The sequence below is a fragment of the Aquarana catesbeiana genome, linkage group LG08, assembly GCF_042186555.1.
Source record: "Aquarana catesbeiana isolate 2022-GZ linkage group LG08, ASM4218655v1, whole genome shotgun sequence".
NCBI lineage: Eukaryota > Metazoa > Chordata > Amphibia > Anura > Ranidae > Aquarana > Aquarana catesbeiana.
The window spans coordinates 79,492,211-79,520,064 of record NC_133331.1 but is presented as its reverse complement, the minus strand read 5'-3'; the positions used below and the strand labels follow the sequence as shown (position 1 = coordinate 79,520,064).

The following is a 27,854-nucleotide window of genomic DNA, read 5'->3' as shown; positions in this document are numbered from 1 at the left end:
GAACAAACCATGTTCCTCTATAGTGTGTATAATGTTTACTTGTCTCAGTTAAGAGCACTAAGTGTCACTTTTATCTGCTGCAACATTCCTCTGCTATCAGCATGAATCACTTCTGACAAGTTTTACTGACACCAAGAGAAAAATGGTGACAGGGGAGGGAATTCCAGCTGATTGACAGCCTCAGCTTTGTTCCTGTGTGCTGTGTAGAGGGGGGTGTGTCCCTTCCCACCAATCAGCTGTCAGAGCTCTCCTCACTGAGCTCTGCAGAGTGTAACTTCAGCTCTCCGCCCCCTTTTTTTAACACTCAGACAAGCTTTAAAATTCTGCACTTTGAACAGATGTAGGGAAGAGAAGATGGCAGATAGACAAATACAACTTATGTAGGAGGATTTGTTTCATCTAAAAGCCAGTCACTTCACTGAGAATATGTAAGGGTTTTACTACCACTTTGAGCTATGTGATGCTTTATCAGCCTTTCTACCTACTATTCACAATTCACCAAGATCCACTTCTACCCAATTACTCTGTCACCTTGTTGAACATGAAGGCAAATAGTACAGAGGGCTAGCCCATCGAAGCATTGGAAGCTTTTAGAAAACCAAGTCCTGATTTCATCTCTATCCCAGTGCTATAGAGAAGCTATTCCAATTTTTTTTTCTCTTAGAAGTAGATGCTGAACCCGCCTACATTCTACCTGCAAAATTCAGACTGATCAAGATCCAAATGCTATTTGCCATCACATCTTTGCCCCCAAATCCTTACTTAAGCCTAGTACACACAGGCTGAATGTCGGATAGCATCGGCCGGTTCAATGGAAACCGGCCGACATTTAGCCCATGTGTACTGCAGCTGGTCAGACAGAAGGCGGCCATTCCGGCCATGCCGATGGGGTATGACCATAAAAGGTCTTCTGGTCAGCACTTAGGACAGGGACACTGTCTTAAGCTCACTGGTCACTTGGGGATTCATATTGATTTCATGTTCAAAGCTTACTTCTGGCTCATTGTCAAAAACTACATATATAGATAGGCGACCTACTGAATAGCAATTTCATAGAGATGCACCCACCCATTAGGTATTAATAGTGTGGCTGGCTCTGGTAGGTAGAAGAGATTGTAACATGGAATTCGTCATTTTAAATAAGGGCCTGTATGACAAACTCCCAGAAAAAAGTAAATTTAAACTCTTCATTCATATATCTAGTTTTGACAACAGCCAGATGTTGCATATAAATGGAGCAATTTGTCAAAAGTGTAATGAAGGGTTCAAAAAAAAAAATTTTTTTAGTTAAACAGCATGAAATGTAATGAAAACAAAATCATAGGAGACTGAATATTATCTCTTAATATTTTATACCATCTAAAACAATTTAAGAAGCAGCAATAAATTAGATCCTTGGAGAGCACAGTTGGAACAGAGGAATAATGATCTCTTCCTAGTTCATTAATATCTACTTAATCTATCATAACACATCATAAATTAATTTACAGTTTAAACAGCACGACAATTGACCTTGACTGTCCTTCATACAGCTCTGGGCTAGCCGTTTTCACTAGAGTAGTACCTATTTCTTCTAGTTATTAGTGTAATTTCTTTCATTAGATGAGACACTCATCTCAAACTGATGCTAGTTGGGCTTTTATAGGTTTGTTCATGAAGATGTGACATAAACATTTAAAAGTTTGAGCACCCAGTACATCTGCACAATTGTATGACTTAAAGGAAATCTAAATTTCTTTGTAAAGTAAATCTGTCTCATTAACTAAATGTCGCTGCCTTAGTATGTGACTATGTGACAGAATTGATAAATGTCCCCCTTTGTCTGTTAAAGTAGATCTTGCAGTAAAACAGCAAATTTTATTTAACACATCAGGGCCCTTCCCCATCATAAATAGCAGCTTTAACATAAAAAAAATCCCGTAGAAAGAATAGATATTAAATATACTTACCTTTCACCCACAGTACATAGTGAGGATTATGTGACGATCCTTCCGGTGAGATCCCGAGGTATGCTGAGTGTCCCAAGAAGACAGACACTTGTTTACTATAAGATATTCATAATTCTCTGAGTTCTTGCGGGATCAGGGGTAGGACACGTATATTTAATAACTTTTTTTCCCCCTTTTTAACTTCCTATTTATGGTGTGTGTGTTGTGTTGTCTGGGGGTTGCAGATATGTTAAGCAGACTTTCTACTGCAAGGCCTGCTTTAATGTTTACAGTGAGCCTGTACCCAGACTATGCACACTAAAGTATTTACAGTACATATTCTCAATAAGTAGGAAAGGTATATTTTCTTTTAAATCGCAAAAGATGGGACTTTAAAGGTGCCATAACACATGTATCATAAAATTTAATTATTTGTTTATTATTTTACTCCAACATTAAAAGTTATGTAAATACAAACAAATATTACAATCAAGCATAGAATATCGTATACAAATTCTTATGTTGTTGACAAATGCTCGTCACTCAACATGTTTCACCAATTGGCTTCTTCAGGAGCCGTGAAGCATTATAAGTATTGTCACAACATCAATATTCGAAAGATTGACTAAACAGCCTTTGCAAAGATTCACTCAAGTCCATGCATAGAGGGAGCCAGCCCCATCAGTACTAGTAAGCCATAGGGGGAATAAATTGGGGACATGGAGGATCCTTCCATAAACTTAAAATAAGCTCAAGGTATACTAATGATCAATAGATTGATGGAAACATCACAGGAGAGAGGTATTGATCTTTGGAGAAACAAGAAAATTTAACAAGGTTAAAGTGTTACTAAATCCAGTAATATGAAAATGGTTAATCTGCGCCCCCCCCCCCCGCCCCCGTGTTCACAGCTTACAAATCTTCTTTTTACTGCCACTATATATCTTTTTGGCTGATCTGTATATCAATGGTCACGTGATAAACTGTTTATCACGTGAGTGTTTAGGTAGGAGGAGATTTCCAATACAACTTATGTACCCATGCTGTTATGGGAGGGGGATCACCCATCAATCAAGATGTGACATCCCACCCACTGTGGTTTTTTTTTAGTCACTGGGCATGGAGAAGAAGGGAGGGACTCGGCTGTCATTTAGGATCTGTATACACGCCCAAATGTGTGATGTCAATACCATGTGACCTGAAAATCTCAGCGCAACAAGGAAATATTCTCTCCAGCAATAGAGACCAAACTGAGCATGTGCAGCTTTACTACCCTCACTGTGTCTTATCTGGCCTTGCCAAGAGAGACCTTGCAGAAGGGGGAGGATCTGTCCATGCAGGATCAAAGAGCCCTTTTACACAATACAGAGGATTAGCCCCTTAAGTTCCACAGTGATTATAACAAGCATGCTATTGTGCATATACAGACTGATTTTACTGTTGTGGGTTTAGTAACCCTTTGACCACATCAGCCCCGGAAGGATTTACCCCCTTCCTGACCAGAGCATTTTTAGCGATTCGGCACTGCCTTGTTTTAGCTGACAATTGCGTGGCCAAATTTGCGGGACCCGAGGGCACGCTCCCACGACGCGCCCGCTAGACGACAAATTCAAAGGGATGTACGGGTATGCCCTTTTGCCTGCCCGTGCCATTCTGCCGATGTAAATCGGTGTGCGGCAGTCAGCAAGTGGTTAAAGCGGAACTTCAATTATTTTTTCATCTTTCCATCTATTAAATCTTCTGCCATTTTTTTTTCTGCAAGTAAATACCTTATACAGTCCACTTCCTGTTTCTTGCCTGGTAAAAAGCCTAGGCTTATGCCATCATGCACGGATCTCTCTTACACTCTGGTGAGAATTTGTCAGGAAGTGAGGGGTGACGAGTCATAAGAGGGCCAGTGAGAGCTGCAGAGCTGGAGGTGTGCCTCTGTGTGTCTGTGTAAAACAAGGAAGTGAACAGGCAGCAGCTTCAGCTGTCCACAGTTAAATGATTGCAGCCAGACTCAGTGGAGGGAAATTTCTGCAGCATATTTGAAAAGTACAGAATCACAGTATATATAAAATAGTGGTTGGAGGGAAGCTTCAGAATGGCAAAGATGTTTTTATTACAAATTATGTAAGCAGACTGTAGTTCCTCTTTAAGGGCCTATTTACCATGCAAACAAAGACACCCCAGATGCAGGGCAGCAATCATCCCAGGATCATAGAAGTTGTCCCAGTCGGGATCCCTCAGCTGCTTGCAGATGCTGTGAGGGTAGTAGTAAAAGTACTACCTTTTTGCTGCCAATGACATGCCTCACAGCTCATGACATTGAAAGGGCTAAAACAAACTGTTATCTGGTTGTAATTTAAACTTGATGACACCCAATCACTTTTATAGAAGTGATTGGGTGCCATCACACACAGTCGTGAGCTCTTCTGCAGCTCCCAAAAGCCCAGGATCATTGCAGATTGCTCAGGATGGCCCGCGACAAAGGATCTGTGAAAATCTGTACACCGATTCCTCTATGTGGAGTGAACCCTGAGGTGTTCTGCTCCGAGTGCTGTCAAATTGCTCCGTACAGTAAATGCTTGATCTTCTAGGTTCTAGGATAGAGGGCTAGGGACACATCCAGAGTCTAATAGAACCCATCACCTGCCCAAAGTTATCACATAGAGGGCTTATCAACCCCATAGTGATAGCAACAAAATTAGATTTAAAAGATGTTTTAAATACTAAATTCTTATAAAAAAAATAAAAAAAATTAGAGGACCCCTGCCCACCGCTTACATACACCTAGGATACATGTTCAAATCTAAATGTTGATCAGTTCTCACATATTGGGTATCGCTGCGCATGCCAAAATGAGTGGAATAATTCTAGATCTAGCATTTACAGTTAACTCTAAATTATAACAGTCATGAGATTCATAATTCCTTTCTTGTCCATTGAGGGACAGAGGAATTCTTTGAATTCTTAGACTGGCGGCCAAAAAGCTTCTACTATCAACAGCTGCTGGCAGATTCACATCACATATGTTAAATCCTGGAAGTTTCTAGTTAACCACAAGCCGGTTATCAGTGGGGGCTGGTACTCAAATATTTTTTGGGGGGGCTTCAAACAAACCTGCCCCCCTCACTTGCACATAAGGCCGCCACCAGCCGACCCCCCCCCGGAAGGCCTGCCTCTGTACCCACACTGCTTCGTCTCCCGCTCATCCTTCCAATCTCCTCCTCGACAGGCCAATACACGCCCGGGCTAGTGCTATGGGCTCTAGTAGGAGGACAGGATGGGCTCCATGAAGCCTGGAAGGTGGCGATTAGTGCAGAGGGGCCATTGCTTCTCCTCACGGCCAAACAAGAAGTGGGTCCTGAGGCCCAATTGGCCAGGAGTCCTAAGACTCCCTGGCCAATCTGGTCTCAGGACCCGCTTCCTGATTGGCCAGGAGGAGAATCAGGAAGACATTAATGCATATTAACTCGCTAATGTCACATAACTGGGTGGACCAAGGGCACAGTGCTCTGCGCCCCAAGCCCACCCTTTTTTGAAGCCAATCAGAGCCTCAGACTCTAATCATGTGCTTCTAAAAAGAAAAAAAACCCTTGAAATGCTTGCGTCCGGCGCCCTGCATATGTAGATTAGGGGCCAGGAGCATGGATTAGGGGGGCGGTGCCGCTGCACCCCTAATGGAGGGGCTGCCACGGCTGGATATGTTAAATCCTGGAAGTCTCGCCAGTCCACAACAGAACACAGGTTTACCAGTTTATATTGCTGTTCTCTGTGTGACAACCCTGAATTCCTGGAAGTTTCTTTAGTCATCTACAGCTACTTATACTATATATTCAGGCTGGATATGGAAAACCTGGAAATGTCACCAGTCCTGCTATTAGCAGTGACTACCCATTTTTGTTTCAGTTCACACAGCCCTCCGCTATATCGGTCAGGCCAGTATGTCCGAGGATTCCCTATGAAGTTATCAACCCAGAACTGATGGAGTTTTTCTGTTCCTGTCTATGAAACTCACTATTGTTCATCTCCAGAAGGTTTAAGGTTCCTTTTTTTCTAAGAACTGACACTACCTTTATGCTATTTTCTGCAGTAGCATCTGTAAAGTGGTTGTAAATTATCACCTTGTAAAACAACCCATTCAGTTTAAAATTGAAATGAAAGGCAAACATTTGTGTATAGATCTAAAAAAAAAAAAAACATTATTAAAACTTTTTTAACCTTTTATATAAGTGATCACATTCCCTCTGTTTTCAGCTGCATAAGAGCTGGGGGGAGGAGAAGCAACAGTACACTGACCTTCCCAGTGAAAGGCTGTTCAGGGGGAGTGTCAGGGCAAGTCTGATTACTAGAGGAGAGTAGCCTAAGTTCCCAGCACAGCTAGGGAACTGACCAAGGTGAGCTCTTCTGCCTAGTGTGATAAATTTTTAAGAGTAAAGCAGAGGGACTGGCAGGAACACCAGGGATTTCACACAAAGGAAGCACAAAAGAGAACAGGATACTTTTTCATACAGGTACATGGTACAGTAGGCACATCAGGGTTTTGAAATGCTGGGGTAACAAAAACTTTAATTGTCAATATTGTGTGGATGTTATTTCTCCTATATTCATGACTTGCTTATGTGCTTTGCAAGTTGACCACATGGGGGAGCCCTCCTCTTTATTTTAGTTTTGGAGATTCTTAAGGGAAATGTTTCTACTTTCCTGCCCCCTTCCTCTCCCAGGCTGTTTGATGACACAGCTCTAATGCAGGAGCACACAGGAGCATGTGGTGCACACACAAGCTATATAGTAAGGATAGAATACATGAAGGGAAAAAAAACATCAGCCTTTACAACCACTTTAACCACTTGCCGACCGCCACACACCGATATACGTCAGCACAATGGCAGCGGTGGGCAAATGGGCGCACCTGTACGTCCCCTTTAAGAGATGGGGATAGCAGGCATGTGCGCGCCGCCGTGTACAGCGTGACCATGCCCACAGGACTGGCGGACTGGATGTCTGCCGGTCTCCCGGCGATCGTGTCACAGAGCCACAGAACGGGGAGCTGCCTGTGTAAACAAGGCATTTCCCCATTATGCCGTGTGTCATGACAGAGATCACTGCTCCCTGTCATCAGGAGCAGTGATCGCTGTCATGTGAGTTGAAGCCCACCCCCCACACAGTTAGAATCACTCCCTAGGACACACTTAACCCCTTCATCGCCCCCTAGTGGTTAACCCCTTCCCTGCCAGTGTCATTTACACGGTAATCAGTGCATTTTTATAGCACTGATCGCTGTATAAATTACAATGGTCCCAAAATGGTGTCAAAAGTGTCCATTGTGTCCGCCATAATGACGCAGTCCCAATAAAAATTGCAGATCGCTGCCATTACTAATAAAAAAAATTATTAATAAAAATGCCATAAAACTATCCCCTATTTTGTAGATGCTATAACTTTTGCGCAAACCAATCAATATACGCTTATTGCGATTTTTGTGTAGAATGAATATGTAGAATACATATCGGCCTAAAATATTTTTTTTCAGATTTTTTGGGGGGGGGTATTTTTTATAGCAAAAAGTAAAAAATATTGTGTTTTTTTTTTTCAAAATTGGCACACTTTTTTTGTTTATAGCGCAAAAAATAAAAAGCGCAGTGGAGATCAAATACCACCAAAAGAAAGCTCTATTTGAGGGGAAAAAAGGACGTCAATTTTGTTTGGGTGCAACGTCGCACGATCGCGCAATTGTCAGTTAAAGTGACGCAGTGCTGAATCACAAAAAATGCTCTGGTCAGGAAGTGGGGGAGAATTCTTCCAGGGCTGAAGCGGTTAAAGTGGATGTAAACCCTCACATATACCAAGTGAAGTGACTGGTCTCAGGCGATACACAGAGATGAAACAAATCCTCCTACTTAAGTTGTACCTGTCTATCTGCTGTCTTCTCTTCTCTATGTCCGTTCAAAGTGCTGAATTTATACAGCTTGTCTGGAAAAAAAAGGGGGTGGAGAGCTGAAATTACACTCTGCAGAGCTCAGTGAGGTGAACTCTCAGAGCTGATTGGAGGGAAGAGACCCCCCTGAATCACACAACACACAGGAACAGAGCTGAGGCTGTCAATCAGATGGAGATCCCTCCTCTGTCACAATTTTTCTCTTGGTGTCAGGAAAACTTGTCAGAAGTGATTCACGCTGATAGCCGAGAATCGAAGCAGCAGACAGAAATGACACTTGGTGCTCTTAACTGAGACAAGTACACATTATAGAGGGATATGCTTTGTTCATATTTCATATCTAAAGTTTACAACTACTTTAAAGTACCGTATATACTCGATTATATACGGTAAGCTCTTTAGCTAAATCAAATTTACAGGCAGTTGTTCCCATCATTATAGACGAGGCGGGAGAGGTCTATTTTTATTGTCATAAGTTAAGGCCAAGGTCAAAAACTTCTAATTTGGGAGTGCTCTTCCATCAATATTCCAAAATATGACAATTGGGATTCACCACGGAGCGTTCCTAAATAACTCCAGAGGTAAAGAAAGAGATTACAGGTGCACTACATAGTCCATAATTTTTGCTGAACAACATTTAGATTGTTGAAGCCCTGGGTATCATAAATAATTGCCATTTCTAAAATACTAGTTTTCACCCATTTTTTAACTTTTGTTACGTCTTAGTGCTGTGGATCTCTTACAGCCTCTTTGCAGACATTTCCTGTTCACACACAAGTACTTCAGTGATGGCTTTATAGTATTTGTCTTGTAAGAAACTCACAGGCAAAAAAAAAAAAAAAGTTTGTGCATAGATACACTTCAGTGCCCTGGGCTTCGGAATAACAGTTTTTCAGTATACTGAATATTTTTTTTTAATAACAAGCATCAATGTGTGAGTGCCCATTCACATGAATATATTGGGAGGCCTGACTAGCGAAATCTGGTTAATTCACAGATGGAATGTGCAGGGCATAATTCTGCCCTACAGGTATCAGATAAATTCATATAGGCGTTCATCATGCTAACACGAACCTTGCAGATTAATATCCAACTAGCGACTTAGAGACACATGCACAGTTACTGGCAGGTAAGGGCTGGAACAACTGCCCAATTATTTATGTAATGGCGTCATCATAGTTGCGTATACCTTCTTGCCATTCAAAAATCAACTGCCCAGGGTAAAAACAACTGCTATACCGCAGTTGTAGCTGTATATACAGGTTCATTTGACACGGGCGATCTGAAAGGTTACTGAACAACTATGGGTATTAGTCATGTACACTGCCGAAAAATTTGTTCGGCTTTTTTTTCCGGGTCATTCGTTATGATCCAAATTCGTAAATACGAAAATCCGTAAATTCAAAATTCCGTAAATCGGGAAATTCGAAAATTTCCGAAAGTCGGAAATTCAAAAATCCGAAAATTAGAAAGAAAGAAAATTCAAAATAATAACTAACTAATAATAACTAATTATTAAATTATTGGAATTTCCTTTCAAATTTGGCTGTTACTGAACGTAACGTATACAAATTTATCCGAAGTTACGAATTATCCAAAATAACGAATGCCACATCTAAACAAATGGAAAAAAATGAATTAATAATAATAATAATGATAAAAAGTTTTTATTATTATCATTATTGTTATTTATTATTATTAATTTGTTACGCTCCATTTGTTTAGATACGGAATTCATTATTTCAGATAATTCTTAACTTTGGTTATATTTGTATTTCGTTACGTTCACTAACAGCCAAATTTGAAAGGAAATTCCAATACCTATAATTTAATAGTTAGTAATAGTTAAGTTATTACTAGTTAGTTATTATTTCAGATTTTCGGGTTTCGTATGTTTGGGTTTAAATTCTTTTGAATTTTCGTTCCTTTTATTGGATTTTCGAATTTCTGAATTTCCGAAAATCTCGGATTGTTGAATATCGAATTTACGAATTTTTGAATTTACGAATTTAAGAATATTCAGAAAAATTTGTTAAACGGGTTTTCATTAATTCAGATATTTCAGAATTAACAAATTTGTCGGAACTAAACGAATTGCAAATGTCTAATGGGTATTGCATACTAAATGTGTAAATCGGGTATTTGCATTGGTATTTTTCTCCTAATTATGTATGTCAACCACCTGGAAAAGTCTAGGTATACTAAACAGCTGTCCATACTTCCAATAGTGTGAATAACTGTTTACCAATGCTGTTGTTTTTTTTTGTTTTTTTTTACTAGCGTCTCAAATAAAGTCCTTATTTTTCCAGTAATCTAGCTGTCAATGTATCACAAATTTTAGATTAGTAATCAAGCCTTTTTGGAACTGACAGTTAAAAAATAGAAGATGTTTTAGCTAGGATGTTGTATATGTTTACCAAATTTTACAAATTAAAGCAGAATTTTACCCATTACAGTTTGATAGCAATCAATGTTCCTTAAATACGTTTACCTTCGGGAGCATGTTCTAATTTCCACCCATTGTTAGGAGGGAACATGTAACACGTTCCCACTCCTGCAGCCGCTTGGCAAACAGTTCCTCTGTTACTTTTTTAAAAGAGCGCAGTTTACAGAGTTGTGTAAATGAATGAACTACAAGTACTGGCATCCTTTGCAGCTGTCAGCTTGTAGTCCTCAATGAACTACCAGGTCACTGTTGAGCGCTGTGGTAGTTCATTAATTCTTCCTTTCCGTGTGTAAAACTGCCTGCCCATACAATGTACGGACAGACAGCTTACACTGATAGTCTGTAGGAGCCCTTTATGGCACCAGTGATCTGCTGATTGTGGGTGCAATGCTTTCCAGGCTTCTTAAAAAAAATAGTAAATGCACATTTTTTTTAACCTGCAAAAAAAGTGCATTTATATATATATATTTTTAAAGTGAACGTATCCTTTAACAAAGGAACATACATTCCACATTAATAATTGTGGTACCAAAATGAGTGTGTGTTGAAAATTGCCTTCAGAGAATTCAGAGATCCTAGAGAATAAAAATGGCAAGCGTTGCAATTTTTTATATCACACAGTATTTGCGCAGCAGTTTTTTAAATGCAATTTTTTTGTTAAAAATACATTTTTTTGAATTCTAATGCAAGAAAACACAATACTTAACCCAATTTTTTTGCAAAATATAAAAGATGATGTTATATCGAGTAAATAGATACCTAACATGTCACACTATAAAATTGCGCACGCTCGTGGAATGGTGACAAACTCCAATACTTAAAAATCTCCATAGGTGACGCTTTAAAAACTTTTACAGGTTACCTGTTTAGAGTTACAGAGGTCTAGCGCTAGAATTATTACTCTCGCTCTAATGTTCGCGGCAGTACCTCACATGTGTGGTGCGAACACTGTTTACATATGCATGCGTGACTTACGTATGCGTTCGTTTTTTTTTTCTTATTTATTTTATTTTTTATTTTAGACCAAAGAGTCGATCAGAGATGGTCTCTGGTAACCACTATTGCCAGCCGCGCGACCTGTTGGATCGTTTCTCGGGCGCGCTGGTAAAAACGGTTAGCCCGAGAAACACCGTGGGGGAGAAGGGGGATTGTGGGGGTGCGGCTCCTCCTGCTGCTTCTGTATGCGAACCAATTAACAGCTCGGACCACTTTCATGAGAAAGGGGTATGGCTTCAACAACAGTAAATCTTAACCACTTCCTGCCCAAGGCCGTCATATGATGTCCTGGACTTTGAGTGGGGATATCATCATTCAGATGTCATTCTTTTATGCTGCCGATTTTCTGCACCGTAAGAACAATCATAGCGGCTGTGCTTTTACCGGCTCGCCCGTGTGATCGGCGAGCCGGAGAAGGAATCCGCCGGCGGTGGAAGTTTACCATAGAGAATACCGAGGACCAGATCATCCCTGGCAGTCTCTATGACCTTCGGAGACCCAGGCGCAACTTTATGATGTCACGTCCAGCCCAGCAGATGTAAACACTGCCATGTACTCGGCTGGAAAGGCCGAGATTGTTTTATGTTTTTTTTTTTAATCTCAGTCTCTCCTTTCTAGAGGAGAGATGTGGAGAGTTATAGACCCCACATCTCTCCATAAAGAGAGATATGCCATGCCCTATTCCTATTACAAGGGATGTTTACAGTAATAAAAAAAAATGTAAAGGGAAAGTGTCAAAAAATAAAAATAAAATAAACAATAGAAAAAATTATAAAAATTAAAAGCGTCCCCGCGTGCTTGCACGCAGAAACAAACGCATACATGCATCGTGCCCACATGTGTAAAACGCCGTTCAAACCACACATGTGAGGTATCGCTGTGAATGTTAGAGAAAGAGCAACAATTCTATTCCAGGACCTCCTCTGTAACTCTAAACTGCTAACCTGTAAAACAATTTAAAGCATTGCCTACAGAGATTTTTAGGGTACCGAGGTGTGGCGCCATTCCACGAGTCTGCGCAATTTTAAAGCGTGACATGTTAGGCATCTATTTACTCTGCATAACATCATCTTTCACATTATACAAAAAGAGTGAGCTAACTTTAGTGTTTTTTTTTTTTTAAATTCAAGAAACCGCTTTTTTCCCCCAAAAATTTAGAAAAATTGCTGCGCAAATACTGTGTGACATAAAAAGTTGCAACAACCGCCATTTTATTCTCTAGGATCTCTGCTAAAAAAACATATATAATGTTTGGGGCTTCTGATTAATTTTCTAGAAAAAAAATGATGATTTTTACATGTAAGGGAGGAGTGTCAGAATAGGCCGGTATTTAAGTGGTTAAAGCTGTCAGCAGATCGGCCGCTAGTGGCTCTGATTTTTTAGGCACAGTGCCGTGAATAGAGAGCAGCTGAGCACGTGCAGAGCAGGGTGAGTATAGGCTATTATTTATAATGTTTTACACAGCTATACCTGCAAAAGCGGGCAGCCTGAAGTGATCCATTGGGACTTAATTTTCTGACTAAACTTCCACTTTAAAGGGGTTGTAAACCTTCGTGTTTTTTCACCTTCATGCATTATATGCATGAAGGTGAAAAAACACCTGGCAGTGACCGGCCCCCCCAGCCCCCCCCATTTTACTTACCTGAGCCCTGGAACTTGACCCGGCAGGGACACACTGTCCCTCTGCCCCGGCTTATCGGCTCTTGATTGGATAGATTGATAGCAGCTCAGCCATTGGCTCCCGCTGCTATCAATCAAATCCAATGACGCGGGCGCCTGGGGGCGGAGCCGAGCCATACATTCGTCGGCCATGGACGCAGAATGCTGGACTTGGGAGCACGCCTGTAAGGTAACACCCTCAGGAGAACGCTTCTCCTAGGGGGTTATCTGATGTGGGGAGGAGCCGCAAGAGCCAACGAGGGGCCCCAGAAGACGTGGTTCCACCTGCACAGTGGAGGTAAGTATGATATATTTGTTATTTAAAAAAAAAAAAAAAAAAAAAAAAAAAGAACCTTTACAATCACTTTAAGTTTCACCAGTGCTTGATGCTCTTTGTTTGCAAGAATTGTTCACAGAAGCGAGCCCTGCATGGCTCTCTAGCCTTCCTTCATTGGTGGAGTGCAGCCAACACCTCTTATCTGTAGAGAATTATTTGGCTCAACACAAACCTTGTACACCGAGTTTCAGAAATCTATGCCATGTTCTCCCTTCTAGACCATAACTATATTCTTCTATATAGTCCTTAACTATACACCAAATGTTTTTGCGTGTTAATATGACGTTGTCTCCTTAATATTGGCACACCTTCTTCCTGTTCCCTTCCATGAGATCAGCCGCTTTTTCATATCCATTGTAGACGCATTATTCTAAGGCTGAGTACTACATGACAATTTTCTGTGTCTAAAAAATGCCAAATGCAAGCAATACAACATAAATCCTGACCTGCAAATGACCTACAAATTAAAAAAGTCTCAAAGCTCCCATCGGAGCAGATGTTGAAAGGGCAAGGCCTTGAGCTGGAGATATATATAATTAGCAAGGGGCTCAAGAATGGGTTTAAGTTGGATTATGCTAATTCTGATTTCAGTAACTGCATTGGAAAAACCTTCCAGATGAACCAACAGTGTTGCGATAAGCTGATTTATATAATTTGAATAAAACCGTTTATATGATTTTAATGCCGTTATGGAATTATCTCCCGAGAGGTCACGCCATGTGAAGCTGCTCTTTTAGAAATTGGATGAAAGAAGTCCTGAAACTCATCTGTAGCATTCTAATTTACAGCTTACGCCATCCTACACAACTCACTCCTTCGCTGACCACGTTATTTATTTTAATGTCTTGCCAGTCTGATCCTATTAACCGCAGCTACAGCTCCGTGCTGAGCAAAACAACAAACATTGCAATTTGCATGCCGGGAGTTTCTAGTACGGTGCTAAAAAGTAATATGAGGACAACTGTTAGTGGGAAAAACATATCTCCTATTTAAGTTGTACAGTCCGTTTCGCTCATTTTAAATACTGCCTTGCTCGTTTATTCAAAGTGCCCAATTTTCTGCAACTTATGGGAGATTCTATAATTGGTTGAATACTTTACCCAACTTACCTTGAGTTAACTTTGCCTGCTACTTTTGCTGTCACTAGTTTCCCTGATCCTGCTTTGAACTTTGTGCTGTAACCTTACTTGTGTGCACCTTGCTGAAGGCATTGGGATGCATTTACTAAAGGCAAACAGACTGTGCACTTTCCAAATGCACTTGCACCAGAGCTTAGTAAATGAGGTAAAGCTTCACTTTGCAAAGAATATCTAATCACATGCAAGCAAAATAAAAAAACTGCATTTTTGCTTGCACATGATTGGATGATGGAAATCGTCAGAGCTTCTCATTTAATAAGCTCTTGAGAAACTGCTCTTGTAGAGTTGGAACTGCACTGGTTTGCCTTTAGTAAATCAACCACATTATGTGCAGCTGTTGTATAGTCTCTTGTGATAGTACTAGTGCAGAAAAACACACATTTTAAGGCAAGAAACTTTCCATGCTGTGTTATATAGTTCCCGCAGTTTATTTTCTGGTGTAGTCCACTTACGGGAAAAGTAAAAATCCTCCCTTGCAGTGGGGCTGTCCCCGCACTTCAAGGGTTAAATATTAGTTTAAAGCAATTGTACTTACCAGATTCTCCAATCCCCTGGCAGATGACACTTCCTATACTCCGGTGGTGGACTGCTCCCCTGCGTCCTCACGTCCCATGTAGGGCTTTGGGTTCTGCATTGGTCATGAAGATGTCAAAGGGCATACAACTATTGGAGAATAAGGAAGAAGGAGGCTTCAGGGACCGGTGTTGCAGCATGGAGAAGGCTGCAGGAGCTGGGATCAGGTAAGTAAAACTGCTTTTACCAGGCCCCTAGATAAACAAGCTTTTAACCCTTGAGGTGTAGGGGTAGCCCAATTACATTTTTACTTTCCCCACAGTTCAACTTTAAGACCCCCTTCACACTTGAGCGTTTTTCAGCTCAAAGCTCGATGCTCAGCAACGCTTAACAAAGTCCTATTCATTTTAAGCACCTTGTTAACATTTAAGAATTTTGTCACCTGTAGAAAAATGGCTGTCCCTCAAAAAAGTTTACATGAGCTACTTCTCAGACAGATTTAAGCATTTTTGTCCCCATAGACTTCAATTGAAAACGCTCAGCTCAAGTGTGAATGTAGCCTGAAGGTACTGATAGGGATGTAGTATACCACTTAAAAATGCTTGTGATATATGGTTTGCACGTTAATGTACATCAATCAATTGTTTGTCTTTACCGAAAAGTCTCATGCTTGCAAAATGAAAATTCACTTGATCACAAAGTACATTTTTACTTAGCTAAATGAATGAGGGGAAGCTATGCTGACTTCAACCATCCAATGTTTGTGCAAAAATCATTTTTTTTTGTTTCTTGCACATGATTGAGTTTACTTTACAAAATACATTTTTACTTAGCTTTAACTTATTCATTAAGCTAAGTAACAATTTACTTTGCAAAGTGAACAGGCTCTATACATTTCTACACACACAAAAATGTAAATAGAGCCTTATGAAATTGATAGTTTGGGCTGGTGGCCAGGTATAATCTCTGTTGACTGTTGCATTAAAAAAGCCATATAATGTGTGTTTACCGACTTACTGATCCATAATGTAATTTTCTACTCACAGGTATTACTCTGCTCTAAAGACAATGAACCAACTAGAACACGTTTACCTCCCCAAAGTCTCCCAGTATCGTTTCTGCCAGATTATGGCTGAGAACCTCCCTAAGTTACGAGAAGAGATCAAGGACATCTCCATGTCTGGTCTGAAAGACTTCCTAGAGAGTATCAGGAAACACTCTGACAAAATAGGAGAGACCGCCATGAAGCAAGTACGAATCTTGTGTCAGCTTTTATTTCACGGGGCTTGTGTTCAAAGAAAGCCTACTGTTTAAATAGCCTTCAGCTGGGTACACACTATAAGAAAATCTGGCGAACAATCCTTCAGTTTTCCTCAATGTTTCACACAAGTCGAAACCGAGAATGGTACTAATTGTACGAAAATTCTCGTCCGACATAGGCTTTTGTTTTTGCTTGACTTGTTTATTGTTTCTGATCATGCGCAGTCTTTCGTATCTCATTTTTCTTTTATGAAAACAGTACACATTAACTGAAAATCATTAGTTTTGGTAATGTACAAGAACATTTTTGGAGTTTCTCCCTTCGGAAAATTTTGTTTTGAAAGACTGAATGGGATGTCGAAAATTGTGTACACACTATACGAACATCCAATGATCGCTCCTCGTACAGAATTTTTCTTACGATTTTCTCATAATGTGTACCCCGCTCTGCTGAAATATATACACACAAGTGAATGAGTCTGAGGAGTGACTCATCCCTTATTGGACTCTTACCTTAAACAATGTCTTCCTATACAGATGGCAAAAATCATCTTTCCACTATGTGCAGCTTTTTCCCTTTTTAATAATAATATTTGACGCTTTCTGTAAAGGTTCTTGTTTATCCAGGTCATGGTATTACTAGCAGTTGTTACAATCAACTAGACTTGCTCTATAATGTTAAAGAAGTTTTATGTTGAAATGTATTGTTTTAGGCTATGTGTTTGTTGTTACCATTTTAGCCCAAAATTTTAAAGTACTAATGTGAACACTAGCTAAGACGGTAACAACAAACCGAGTCTAAAGTCAAAGAGCATCTCAGGGGCTTATTGCTACCTAGACTGGGCTTTCATTAGAACAGCCATATGGACAAGCAAAAACAGAGGTTAGCCCCAGAGAGGAGAGGAGCAGAGCACACAAAGAAATGTAATCATCCGGTGTGCGGTTGGAAAAGTGGAAAATAAGTTGGAAGTATTTTTAACAAGCAACACATTCCTGTACATTGGGTACACAAATAAAAAACACTAACAAATGCATTGACCAACAGGCCCTACACCTTAATGTATAAGTTCACCTTGTGTAACATGTTACAAATGTACCGGCCTCTAAACGCCCCAACTCCCACCCCGAGTCCCTGTTTTGACAGCAAGCGGGGAATCTCATCATTGCTTGCTGTCACAAACTAAAATAAAGAAAGCCTGCCCACCTCATTCATTCATTCACAGTGTTCTGTGTCCCGACAGCCGCAAAAAAGGCTGTCGACTTGTAGTTCTCAATGAACTACCAGAGCGCTGTTGATCCATCTAGGTAGTTTATTGAGCTTCCTGTCAGAGTGTAACTGCTTGCCTGTATCAGAGGTAGTCTGCAGGACCGTGGCGTTACGCCCATAATCTCCTGATCATGGGCTCAATGCTTTTACAGGTCCCTAACAAAAATAATAAATGCATATTTTTATACCTGCAAATAAATGTGTATTTTTTTTTTGCAAAAGTGAACTTATCCTTTCACAAGGAAGTTCGTTCAAGAACAGTGAGGTTCTCATTTTGGACAGAAAGAACAACTGGTTTGCAAGAGGTGTGAAGGAGGCCACCTATGTCAAACTTGAACAACCTTCCCTAAACAGGTGTGGGCACCTTCAGCACCATCTTTAACCCACATATAATTTTTTTTCAAAACATCTGTACCTTGAAAACTGGATGACAATTTACTACTTTAGCTGTGTAATGCCGCGTACACACGGTTGGACTTTTCGACCAGACTGGTCTGATGGACGCCGACGGACCAAATCCGGCGGACAATCCGATCGTGTGTGGGCTTCACCGGACCTTCAGCGGACTTTTCCAGTCGCAAATCTGATGGACTTTAGATTTGGAACTTGCTTCAAATCTTTATGTCGTAACTCCGCTGGACCCAGAAATTCGCTCGTCTGTATGCTATTCCGACAGACAAAAACCGACGCTAGGGCAGCTATTGGCTACTGGCTATCGACTTCCTTATTTTTGTCCGGTGTACGTCATCACGTACGAATCCGTCGGACTTTGGTGTGATCGTGTGTAGGCAAGTCCGCTCGTTAGAAAGTCCGCCGCGAGTCCGCCAAAAGTCAGACGAAAGTCTGTCGGACGGGCTGTCGGACTTTTGTAGCCGAAAAGTCCGACCGTGTGTACGCGGCATTAGACCAACATTTAATATCTGCCTTATATATTATGATATCATGGTAATTCGATTATGAAAATAGAATAAACCTTCACGCCTCCCACCATCTTCTTGGACAATCAGCATCTGCTTTGACATTAAATGACACCCAGGATGGATTAAGGCGACTGAGTTACACATGCTGCTATAAATGCAGGGTTAAAGGGCTGGATTTCCAAGATAATCTGGTGCCTTAAGCCTCACCCATAACCACTCCCTATTGTGATGCTTAAAACATTTTTTCTTAATCACCGATATACTGTGTGCAGAAAAAAGCAATTGATCCAGAGACAGCAAGCAGATTTAATTTCTTAAACTAATACACTACTATACTCCTTGTGGACGAGAGCAGTTTTTTAATTTTAGCCTATTAATTTGGCAATAGCTTGTCATTACTTAACAAAACAAAGTATTACCTATACATGTTTTTTATGGGACAATTCGTCAATGTATTTTAACAAATCTTTAAAGAAAAAACAGTACAGGCAGTCCCCGGGTTACAAACAAGATAGGGTCTGTAGGTTTGTTCTTAAGTTGAATCTGTTTGTAAGTCGGAACAGGTACATTTTTTAAGTGTAGCTCCAGCCAAAAAAAACTATTTTTAAGCTTTTTGGATAGCATAGGGAAGGGTTAACACCCCTGTAACATCTGTTTTGCTGTTTGTGCCCCTGTTCAGAAGATTTCACCTCACTTCCTGGCCCAATGACAATTGGATTTTTAAAATTTTGGGTTGTTGTGGAAACAAGCCTTGGTGATAAAGCATCAGTGGAGACACCTTTTTTACCTCTTACAGGAGTGAATTTCCCTTCCTAGGGGTAGATTTCCTCTCACTTCCTGTTGTCTCCCTCCGTTTGTAAGTAGGAGTCATTTGTAAGTCGGATGTTTGTAACTAGGGGACCGCCTGTACAAGGTTTTCTCTAATTTGGCCAGTCTTTTGAAACAATTAATATTACTGTAGATAAAAAATAGTTGTAAATTACCTTACCTTGCTATGTGCCAGACTCTGTATATGCAATTTTATGGTCATTTATGATTATTACGAATAATAGAATACAATTTACACTTTTTAATATGCATCATTACAAAAAAGGAGCAAACAAAATGTGGAAAAAAAAGTTTAAATATAAATAAAGGAATTAAAAATTCTAATGAAAAAGGCAGAAAACAAATAAATGAGGAGAAAAAGAAAAAGTAAGTTAAAGCTGATTAAAATTAAGAGCCAATTAGTTTTGAAAGGTTCAAAATTGATTGAAAAATTTGCCAAGTTACTTTGACATAACATGAATATCAAAGGAAACTCTGTTCACCTGAAAATAAAAGACCTTATAAAAAAATAAATTGCAGGTATATTGTGCCCCTAGAGTGGCTTGCCAGAATCCAGGGTCCTCTCCCCATTGCTTTTGTACCTGTGGACAGGTTGGCTCTTTTCTCCACATCTGGTGGTCGTGTTCTGTTTTAAACCACTTTTGGACTGCTATATACCGGATGATGTCAGACCTATCTGAAACGACCATCCCTTTTGTAGCCCAGTACGCACTGTTAAACCTTAAGCCCACCAGGAGTAAACAAAGACACTTTTAAACTGCTGCTACATATTTTCACAGCAGCAAAACAAACAGTTGCAAAGGCGTGGCAATCGCCTACCCTATTCTTCAGTGAAGCCTAATCAAGGATTAATAATGTTCTCCTATACAAAAAGATCCTGGTGAAGCTCACAGAGTAAAAGATAAGGGGTTCTAAGCCATCTGGTGACCTTGGGCATCTTGCTTCTGGTAGGCTTTGACCAAGACCTGTTGTCTCTTTAATTAAGCCAGCTGAAATATAAACTAACTCCCACCCCCCCCCCCCTTTTTTTTTTCTCCTCTCTCTCCCCTTTTTAAGTATGTCTTTTAGGCAGGCCGTCACAGTAGTTACCTCACACCACACCATTGAACAACTTATGCTAAGTTAACACGGTCTAATGCTGCGTACACACGATCGGACATTCCGACAACAAAATTCTGGATTTATTTCCCACGGATGTTGGCTCAAACTTGTCTTGCATACACACGGTCACACAAATGTTGTTGGAAATTCCGAACGTCAAGAACACGGTGGCGTACAACACATACGACGAGAAAAATTAAGTTCAATAGCCAGTGCGGCTCTTCTGCTTGATTCCGAGCATGCGTGGAATTTTGTGCGTCGGAATTGTATACACACGAACGGAATTTACGACAACGGATTTTGTTGTTGGAAAATTTGAGAACCAGCTCTCAAATTTTTCTGATGGAGCCTACACACGGTCAAATCTTCCTACAACAAGCTCACATCGAACATTTGTTGTCGGAACTTCCGACCTTGTGTACGCGGCATTACAGTTTTCCAATTACTGTGTATATCTTACGTTTTGATGACAATCATTAGAATTGAGAAATGTCTTTAACCTCCCTGGCGGTATGATTATTTCGGATTTTAGGTGCTGAAAGCGGTACAATTATTTTGCATGGAAATTTGGCGTTTTATATTGTAGGTCTGTAATTCTTAACAATAACACACTTAAATCTGTCCAAACAAGAGTCTAGTAGATATCCCGGGTATGATAAAGTTTGAAACACAAAAACATAAATTATAATATAATAAAAATAAATAAATAATTAAAAAAAATAAAAATAAATAGTAATAAAATTAATTTCCACACGATTCACTATCGCTCAATTCTGCAAGTGTTCTAATTTACTATCGGTGTTTTCTAGCTGGTCTAAAGCCATTTTTGACGTAAAGGGACACTTTTTGGTTGCTATGGACAATATCCAGTTTCCAGGCAGAAAGAACAGTATATGCAATATAAAACTGCATGCAGGGCATGGGCCAAAGCACTGGGGACAAAGGGGGTGTGAAATCATTTCATACAGTACTGTAATCTGTAAGATTACAGTACTGTATGTGTTATGATTTTACACTTTTTTTGAATTTGCCGCCAGGCTCCGCCCCCGTGCGTCGCGCCGCTCGCAGGGAACGGAGCCTGGCACGGAGAGGCTTCGGAGGAGGACGGAGCCCGCAGACACAGCGGGGGACATCGCAGGATCCCAGGGACAAGGTAAGTAAGGAGGCACCAGGATCCTGCGATGTAATCCCGAGTGTGGCTCGGGGTTACCACTAATGGTCCTGAATTTTAACCCCGAGCCACACTCGGGAAAACCGCCAGGGAGGCTACCAATGCAGAACATGTCCGGCTGGAAGTATCTAACAACTACTAGCTATTATTCATGTAAAGCACTGCGTAAATTGACAGCACTATATAAGTACCTGAAATAAATAAAATAAATATTCTACGCTGCCTGTTAGTAAAACTGGAACAGGCAGCGTATGTTTTCTTATCTTCCAAGTCCTCTCAATTTTTCTGTGTTAACATTTGTGAGAATTTTGGTTTTCTCTATTTATTTAGTTTGCCACTTTTTCTGTTAAACCCAGGCACAAGAGCAGAAAACATTCCATGCCGCCCTACACAGGCAAACCAATGTCTCCTATAGAAAGCCTATGTACATCATAAATGGCCATGGTTCTGAAGATGAAAATGAACTGAAATCAAAAAGCCCAATGCTGGAAGATGAGGAAACAGAAGAAGAGGTATAGTTTTTATTTTTTTCTCTGATAATGGTAAAAACGGTGGGTTCTGAGTCAGGGTGGAACAGCGGTGATGCACAGCGGGAGGTTAGAGATTATGTCACCTCTCTGCTCGCCGGCCCGCCACACCTCCGACATTGTAGCTGTGAGTACAGAACAGTGGTGATGCAGGGCGGGGGTGGTGAGAGATTATGTTATATATCTTTCTGCCGCTGACAGTGCAGCCTTCGCGGCCTGGCTGCAAACAGGCAGCGGACCAGCCCGGGGGGACCCCCGTTTTACCAGATAAGTAGTTCTGTGGATATTTCTGGCTGTTTGTGTTATTTATAGGATTCTGCTTTCCTATGAAACTTTGGCACTGCTTTACTTTCTTTACTTATGGACAAAGCCAACACATCAGGGCTGCTTGAATGGTATTTATGGTGTCACATTCTTGGGTATACTTGTGCTAAGTAGAAAGTAGCCATTAGTTAATACAACTGTGCGCAATGCATGCAGAAGAAATTGTAAGTTAATAAATTCTCTACTTTTCTTCAATACATAGTATACTTCTTCTATTTTCAGCAGGTCCTGAGTGTCCAGGATTTGGTTGACTTCACACCTGTGTATCGATGTCTTCACATCTATTCCGTTTTAGTAAGTAACTTGCCAATTATTTGAAACACTTGAACACCAAGGATTAGAGAAACAATTTAATCTGTTTTACAAACTTCAATTTTCATGTCCCTAAACCAATAAAGAAGTCACTGTTTAGTTAGATTTTTTGGGGGAATTTTTTGTAAAAATTAATTTACACTTTGCGAACACATGTGGCCGAAGGAAAAATTGACAGTGTCTCTTTACTGGACTTTTAAAAGTTTTGTCTTCCCAAAGAAAAATCTCTCACTCTTCACAATCACGCCTTATTCATGACAGCAGCAGCTTTTTTTGTGAGCAAATATTTTCAAGAATGGAGCACACGAAGGGCAAAATTAGAACCAAAATATCTGATGAGCACTTTGAGAATTGCTACTACATCCATTGAACCAGATATTGATGTGCACTAGTTTTATATTGCCCTCTTTTATTTTTTTGCTCAAATAGGTAAATTATCTATATCATTGATCGTTAACGTGTGATCTACCCGACTTTTTCTGCTCATCAGCTGTCCTCCTTGTTGGTGTATTTTATGTATGACCCAAGACAATTCCTCTTCCTCAAATGTGCCCCATGAAGGTCAAAAGGTTGGACATCCCTGGTTTAGTTAGTGTTTTAGGAGTAGCCTCACAGCCCACAGTATAAAGTAGTGCATGACTAAATGTAAGAGTCAAGCTGTTTGCCTTACATCTGCACTTCATAGTAAGTACTGTAAGAAGTCCGACCATATATTTGGCTATGCAGTTCATCACTTTCATAATTTGTTATGATTTAGTGTCCGATGGATGTCCACATACCCATTGGTTCTGAGGTAGGCCTGAAATAGGCGATATGAATTGTCGCAGTCCATGTACATTATAGAAAATGCAGAGATTAATGAACCAATATACGTATTAGCACACACTCATATATAATAAAACAGTCAGACTTTTTAAAATGAAAGAATAATGCCGCGTACACACGGTCGGACTTTTCGTCTACAAAAGTCCGACAGCCTGTCCGACATACTTCCGACGTACCTTCAGCGGACTTGCGGCAGACTTTCTTACGAACGGACTTACACACACACGACCACACAAAAGTACGACAGCCTAGTACGCGGTGACGTACACCAAGTCCGACGAGACTATAAAACGGAAGTTCAATAGCCCGTACGACACCCTTTGGGCTCCTTCTGCTAATCTCGTGTTTATCTCGTGTTAGTAGAAGTTTGGTGAGAGACGATTCGCGCTTGTGAGACTCGTATTTTTCAGTTCGTTTTAACTGTTGTTCAGTCTGTGCTTGTGAGGTTTGTATCTGCTTTTCAGTGCGTTTGGTCAGTTGGCATTGAGAAATCTTTGTTTTATTGCCCGCTCGTTCCTGATTTTCAGGTCGTTCTTCACAGGCCTTGCTGTTCTTCAGTGCGTTCTGTTTAGTGCGTTCTGACCAGCCGACCGTTTTGAAGCCATGTTACCTGTACGTACTCGTCGTAGAGCTCGTGCATTGTATGTGCTTGGTGCTGTAGTTTATTCTTCAGCCCAAGTCCAGTCCATGAACAGGGCGAGGAGGAGTTCATGGACCAAGAATTGGTTGCTTCAGCGTGACCAGTTCTGTCACATGCCTTTGCTCCGTGAGATCCGTGAGAATAATCCTGAGGATTTCAGGAACTTTCTCCGGATGACGGACCCCGTTTTTGACCGTTTGTTGGCTTTGCTGACCCCCTATATCAGCAGGCAGGATACCTGCATGAGGCAAGCCATCACTCCGGAGCAGAGGCTGGTCGCTACCTTGCGGTATTTGGCCACAGGGAGAAGCCTGCAGGACCTTAAGTTCTCGACAGGCATCTCCCCCCAGGCTCTGGGGATCATTATCCCAGAGACCTGTTCTGCCATCATACAGGTCCTGCAGAAGGACTATATTAAGGTAAGATATTTTTCTTTTATTAGCATCACATGTTCTTTTATGTAATCTTTGATAATGTGATGTATTTCTTGCTTCAAACACTACTTACCATCATTGCAATATAGTGTGAATGTCCCCTTTTTATCCTCACACATGCTGGAATTTTTTCCTGTTATTTTTTGTCATGCATGTATATTTTCCTTCAATAACCTTCCCAGCATGAAGTGATGGGAACATATCCACCTAGTCTACTCATTTGGAATGTATTTTGTTTGAGTGTATTTAGTGTGCTGCTAATGAGCAATTATCTAGATTTCACAACCCCCCCACCCCCCCCCCCCACCTAAACTCACTCCAAATAGTGTGCTGCTAATGAGCAATTATCTAGATTTCACAACCCCCCCCCCCCCACCTAAACTCACTCCAAATAGTGTGCTGCTAATGAGCAATTATCTAGATTTCACAACCCCCCCCCACCCCCCCCCACCTAAACTCACTCCAAATAGTGTGCTGCTAATGAGCAATTATCTAGATTTCACAGCCCCCCCCCCCCCACCTAAACTCACTCCAAATAGTGTGCTGCTAATGAGCAATTATCTAGATTTCACAACCCCCCCCCCCCCCCACCTAAACTCACTCCAAATAGTGTGCTGCTAATGAGCAATTATCTAGATTTCACAACCCCCCCCCCCCACCTAAACTCACTCCAAATAGTGTGCTGCTAATGAGCAATTATCTAGATTTCACAACCCCCCCCCCCCCCACCTAAACTCACTCCAAATAGTGTGCTGCTAATGAGCAATTATCTAGATTTCACAACCCCCCCCCCCCCACCTAAACTCACTCCAAATAGTGTGCTGCTAATGAGCAATTATCTAGATTTCACAAACCCCCCCCCCCCACCTAAACTCACTCCAAATAGTGTGCTGCTAATGAGCAATTATCTAGATTTCACAACCCCCCCCCCCCCCACCTAAACTCACTCCAAATAGTGTGCTGCTAATGAGCAATTATCTAGATTTCACAACCCCCCCACCCCCACCCTCGTTAAAATTTGCTGGAATGTTCTGTGGTGTTGATTTGTCTAAAGCAAATATATGTTGCACTTTGCAAAATGCATGTGCACTCTACAAGTGCATTTGTTCCAGTGCTTTAGTAAATGAGCAGAAGCTCTGCTGATTTCCATCATCAAATCATATGCAAGCCTCAAAGTGTTTTCATTAATTGCCCTTGCCTGTGATTGTGTACTCCTTGCAACATGAATGCCTTTTTACATTACCTCATTTACTGTAAGCTGGTTAGCAACTGCACCTGCAGAGTGCGACAACTGCAGTCTTGTAGCCTTTTTAGTCCCTAAATTCCTGCGTGTCCTAAAAGTAATCTTTTTTAGGGATTTCACAACCCCCTAAAATGTAATCAATGTTCCATCAGAGGGGGTGAGCAATCTGATAAGTGTGCCTTTCCATATTAGTTATTCCAGAACAATTAAATTATTGAATGTTATACTGATGCTGGGGAATAATGTTTTTAATTGTCTAATTTTCTTGCAATGTTAGCTTCCAAATTAATTGATTTTGGTTTTCTTGTTTGATTTCCCAGTTTCCTTCAACGCCACAGGAATGGCAGACTGTGGCATCCCATTTTGCCAGCCGTTGGGACTTTCCCAATTGTGGAGGGGCTATAGATGGGAAACATGTCCACATTGTGCCACCACCCCATTCGGGGTCATATTATTTTAATTATAAGGGGTTCCACAGTATTGTTTTAATGGCGGTGGTGTCGGCACACTATGATTTTTTATATGTGGACGTGGGGAAGAATGGCCGGATGTCGGATGGAGGAGTATTTGCCCAGACGGAGTTCTGCCAGCGTCTCCAGAGTGGTGGCCTGGGATTGCCACCTGATGAGGATAACGTGGAAGGACTCCCCTTTGTCTTCATTGCCGATGAAGCCTTTGCTCTCAGCAAGCACCTCATGAGGCCATTCCCCCAAAGAACCCTCACCCCGGAGAGGAGGGTTTTTAATTACCGGCTGGCCAGAGCTAGAAGAGTGGTTGTGAATGCGTTTGGAATTCTGGCCAGCCGGTTCCGCCTGTTTCAAACAGCCATTAATTTGGCGGAATACAAACTTAATTTTATCATTTTATCGTGCTGCATTCTGCACAACTTTTTAAATAAGCATTCTCCAAATTATATAGGCACAGTTGGGCCTGAGGCCGGACAAATAGAAGCCAACCTTACAGGCCTGGATACTGTCCGTACTGGCTTGGCCCCCCAAAGTGCCCGTCAAGTTAGACAGCAATACGTTAATTATTTTATGGGTAGGGGGGCCATTGCAATGGGCCAGGATATATAATTTTTGACAATAAAAAAATTATTGATGAAATCTTGCATTATATTTATTGCTTGCCTTTCTTTTGGGCTGTCTCCTAGGTTATGGTCGAGCAGTTGTAGTGCCAACTGTATTGTAATTTTAAATGTCTAAATAAGCTCCATTGCCACTGTAAACAACTTTTTTACAATTATAACTAAAATGATACTGAGCCTTGAAATAACAAACCACACATTTATTTAATTCCTATAAGGAGATGTTTTTATTAATGGTTGTTATGCATTCAGTTCTGCATTTAGTATAAAATGTTCATAGACAAAAATAGAATGATATCTTAATAATGTAGCAAAATATAATTATATCTAAATATTTATACCTAATCCACAAAAAAATATTTTTGGCTTTTTGATTTTCACAAACAGGCTTATTTTTTTGTTTTGGGAAAATCAAGTTTTGTTTTGTTTTTTTTTTTTTTTAAAGCAATTTTTTTGTTTATGTTTTTTTTTTTTATCAAGTTATTTTTGTTTTTATTATTTTTTTTAATAAAGTTTGTATATTATTTTTTTTGGTTTTTTAACATCAAGTTTTTTAATTTTTTTGTTTTTTTAAAATCAAGTTTTTTAATTTTTTTGGTTTTTTAAAATCAAGTTTTTTAATTTTTTTGGTTTTTTAAAATCAAGTTTTTTAATTTTTTTGGTTTTTTAAAATCAAGTTTTTTAATTTTTTTGGTTTTTTAAAATCAAGTTTTTTAATTTTTTTGGTTTTTTAAAATCAAGTTTTTTTTTTTTTTTTGTGTTTTTTTGAAAATCAAGTTTTATTTTTTTGTGGATTTTTGAGGTATTTACGAGAAACAGCCCTCCTTTTTTACATTAGGTTAAACAGCCATTTATGTTCTGCCAAAAAAAAAAAAGAGAAGGCCCAGAATGGGGTCAGCAAAACAGGAAATGAAGGACATGATTGATGTTTTGGGGTTTAAAAAAGGGCATTTAGATTCGACCCAAAACATCAA

General features: G+C 40.3%; 1 protein-coding gene across 8 annotated transcripts in view; it reads left to right on the top strand.

Moving 5' to 3' along the window:
- Nucleotides 1–27,854, top strand: part of EXOC6 (exocyst complex component 6) — a 404,697-nt gene that overhangs the window by 132,548 nt on the left and 244,295 nt on the right. For 4 of the 8 annotated variants that reach the window (XM_073596039.1, XM_073596037.1, XM_073596041.1 and 1 more), the window contains exons 6-8: nucleotides 15,988–16,192; nucleotides 21,845–22,000; nucleotides 22,565–22,633. In XM_073596039.1, the coding sequence (XP_073452140.1) occupies nucleotides 15,988–16,192; nucleotides 21,845–22,000; nucleotides 22,565–22,633 (430 nt within the window). Of the gene's footprint in view, nucleotides 1–15,987; nucleotides 16,193–21,844; nucleotides 22,001–22,561; nucleotides 22,634–27,854 lie in introns of all 8 variants that reach the window. The other 4 variants (XM_073596038.1, XM_073596035.1, XM_073596040.1 and 1 more) reach the window with 1 other exon arrangement.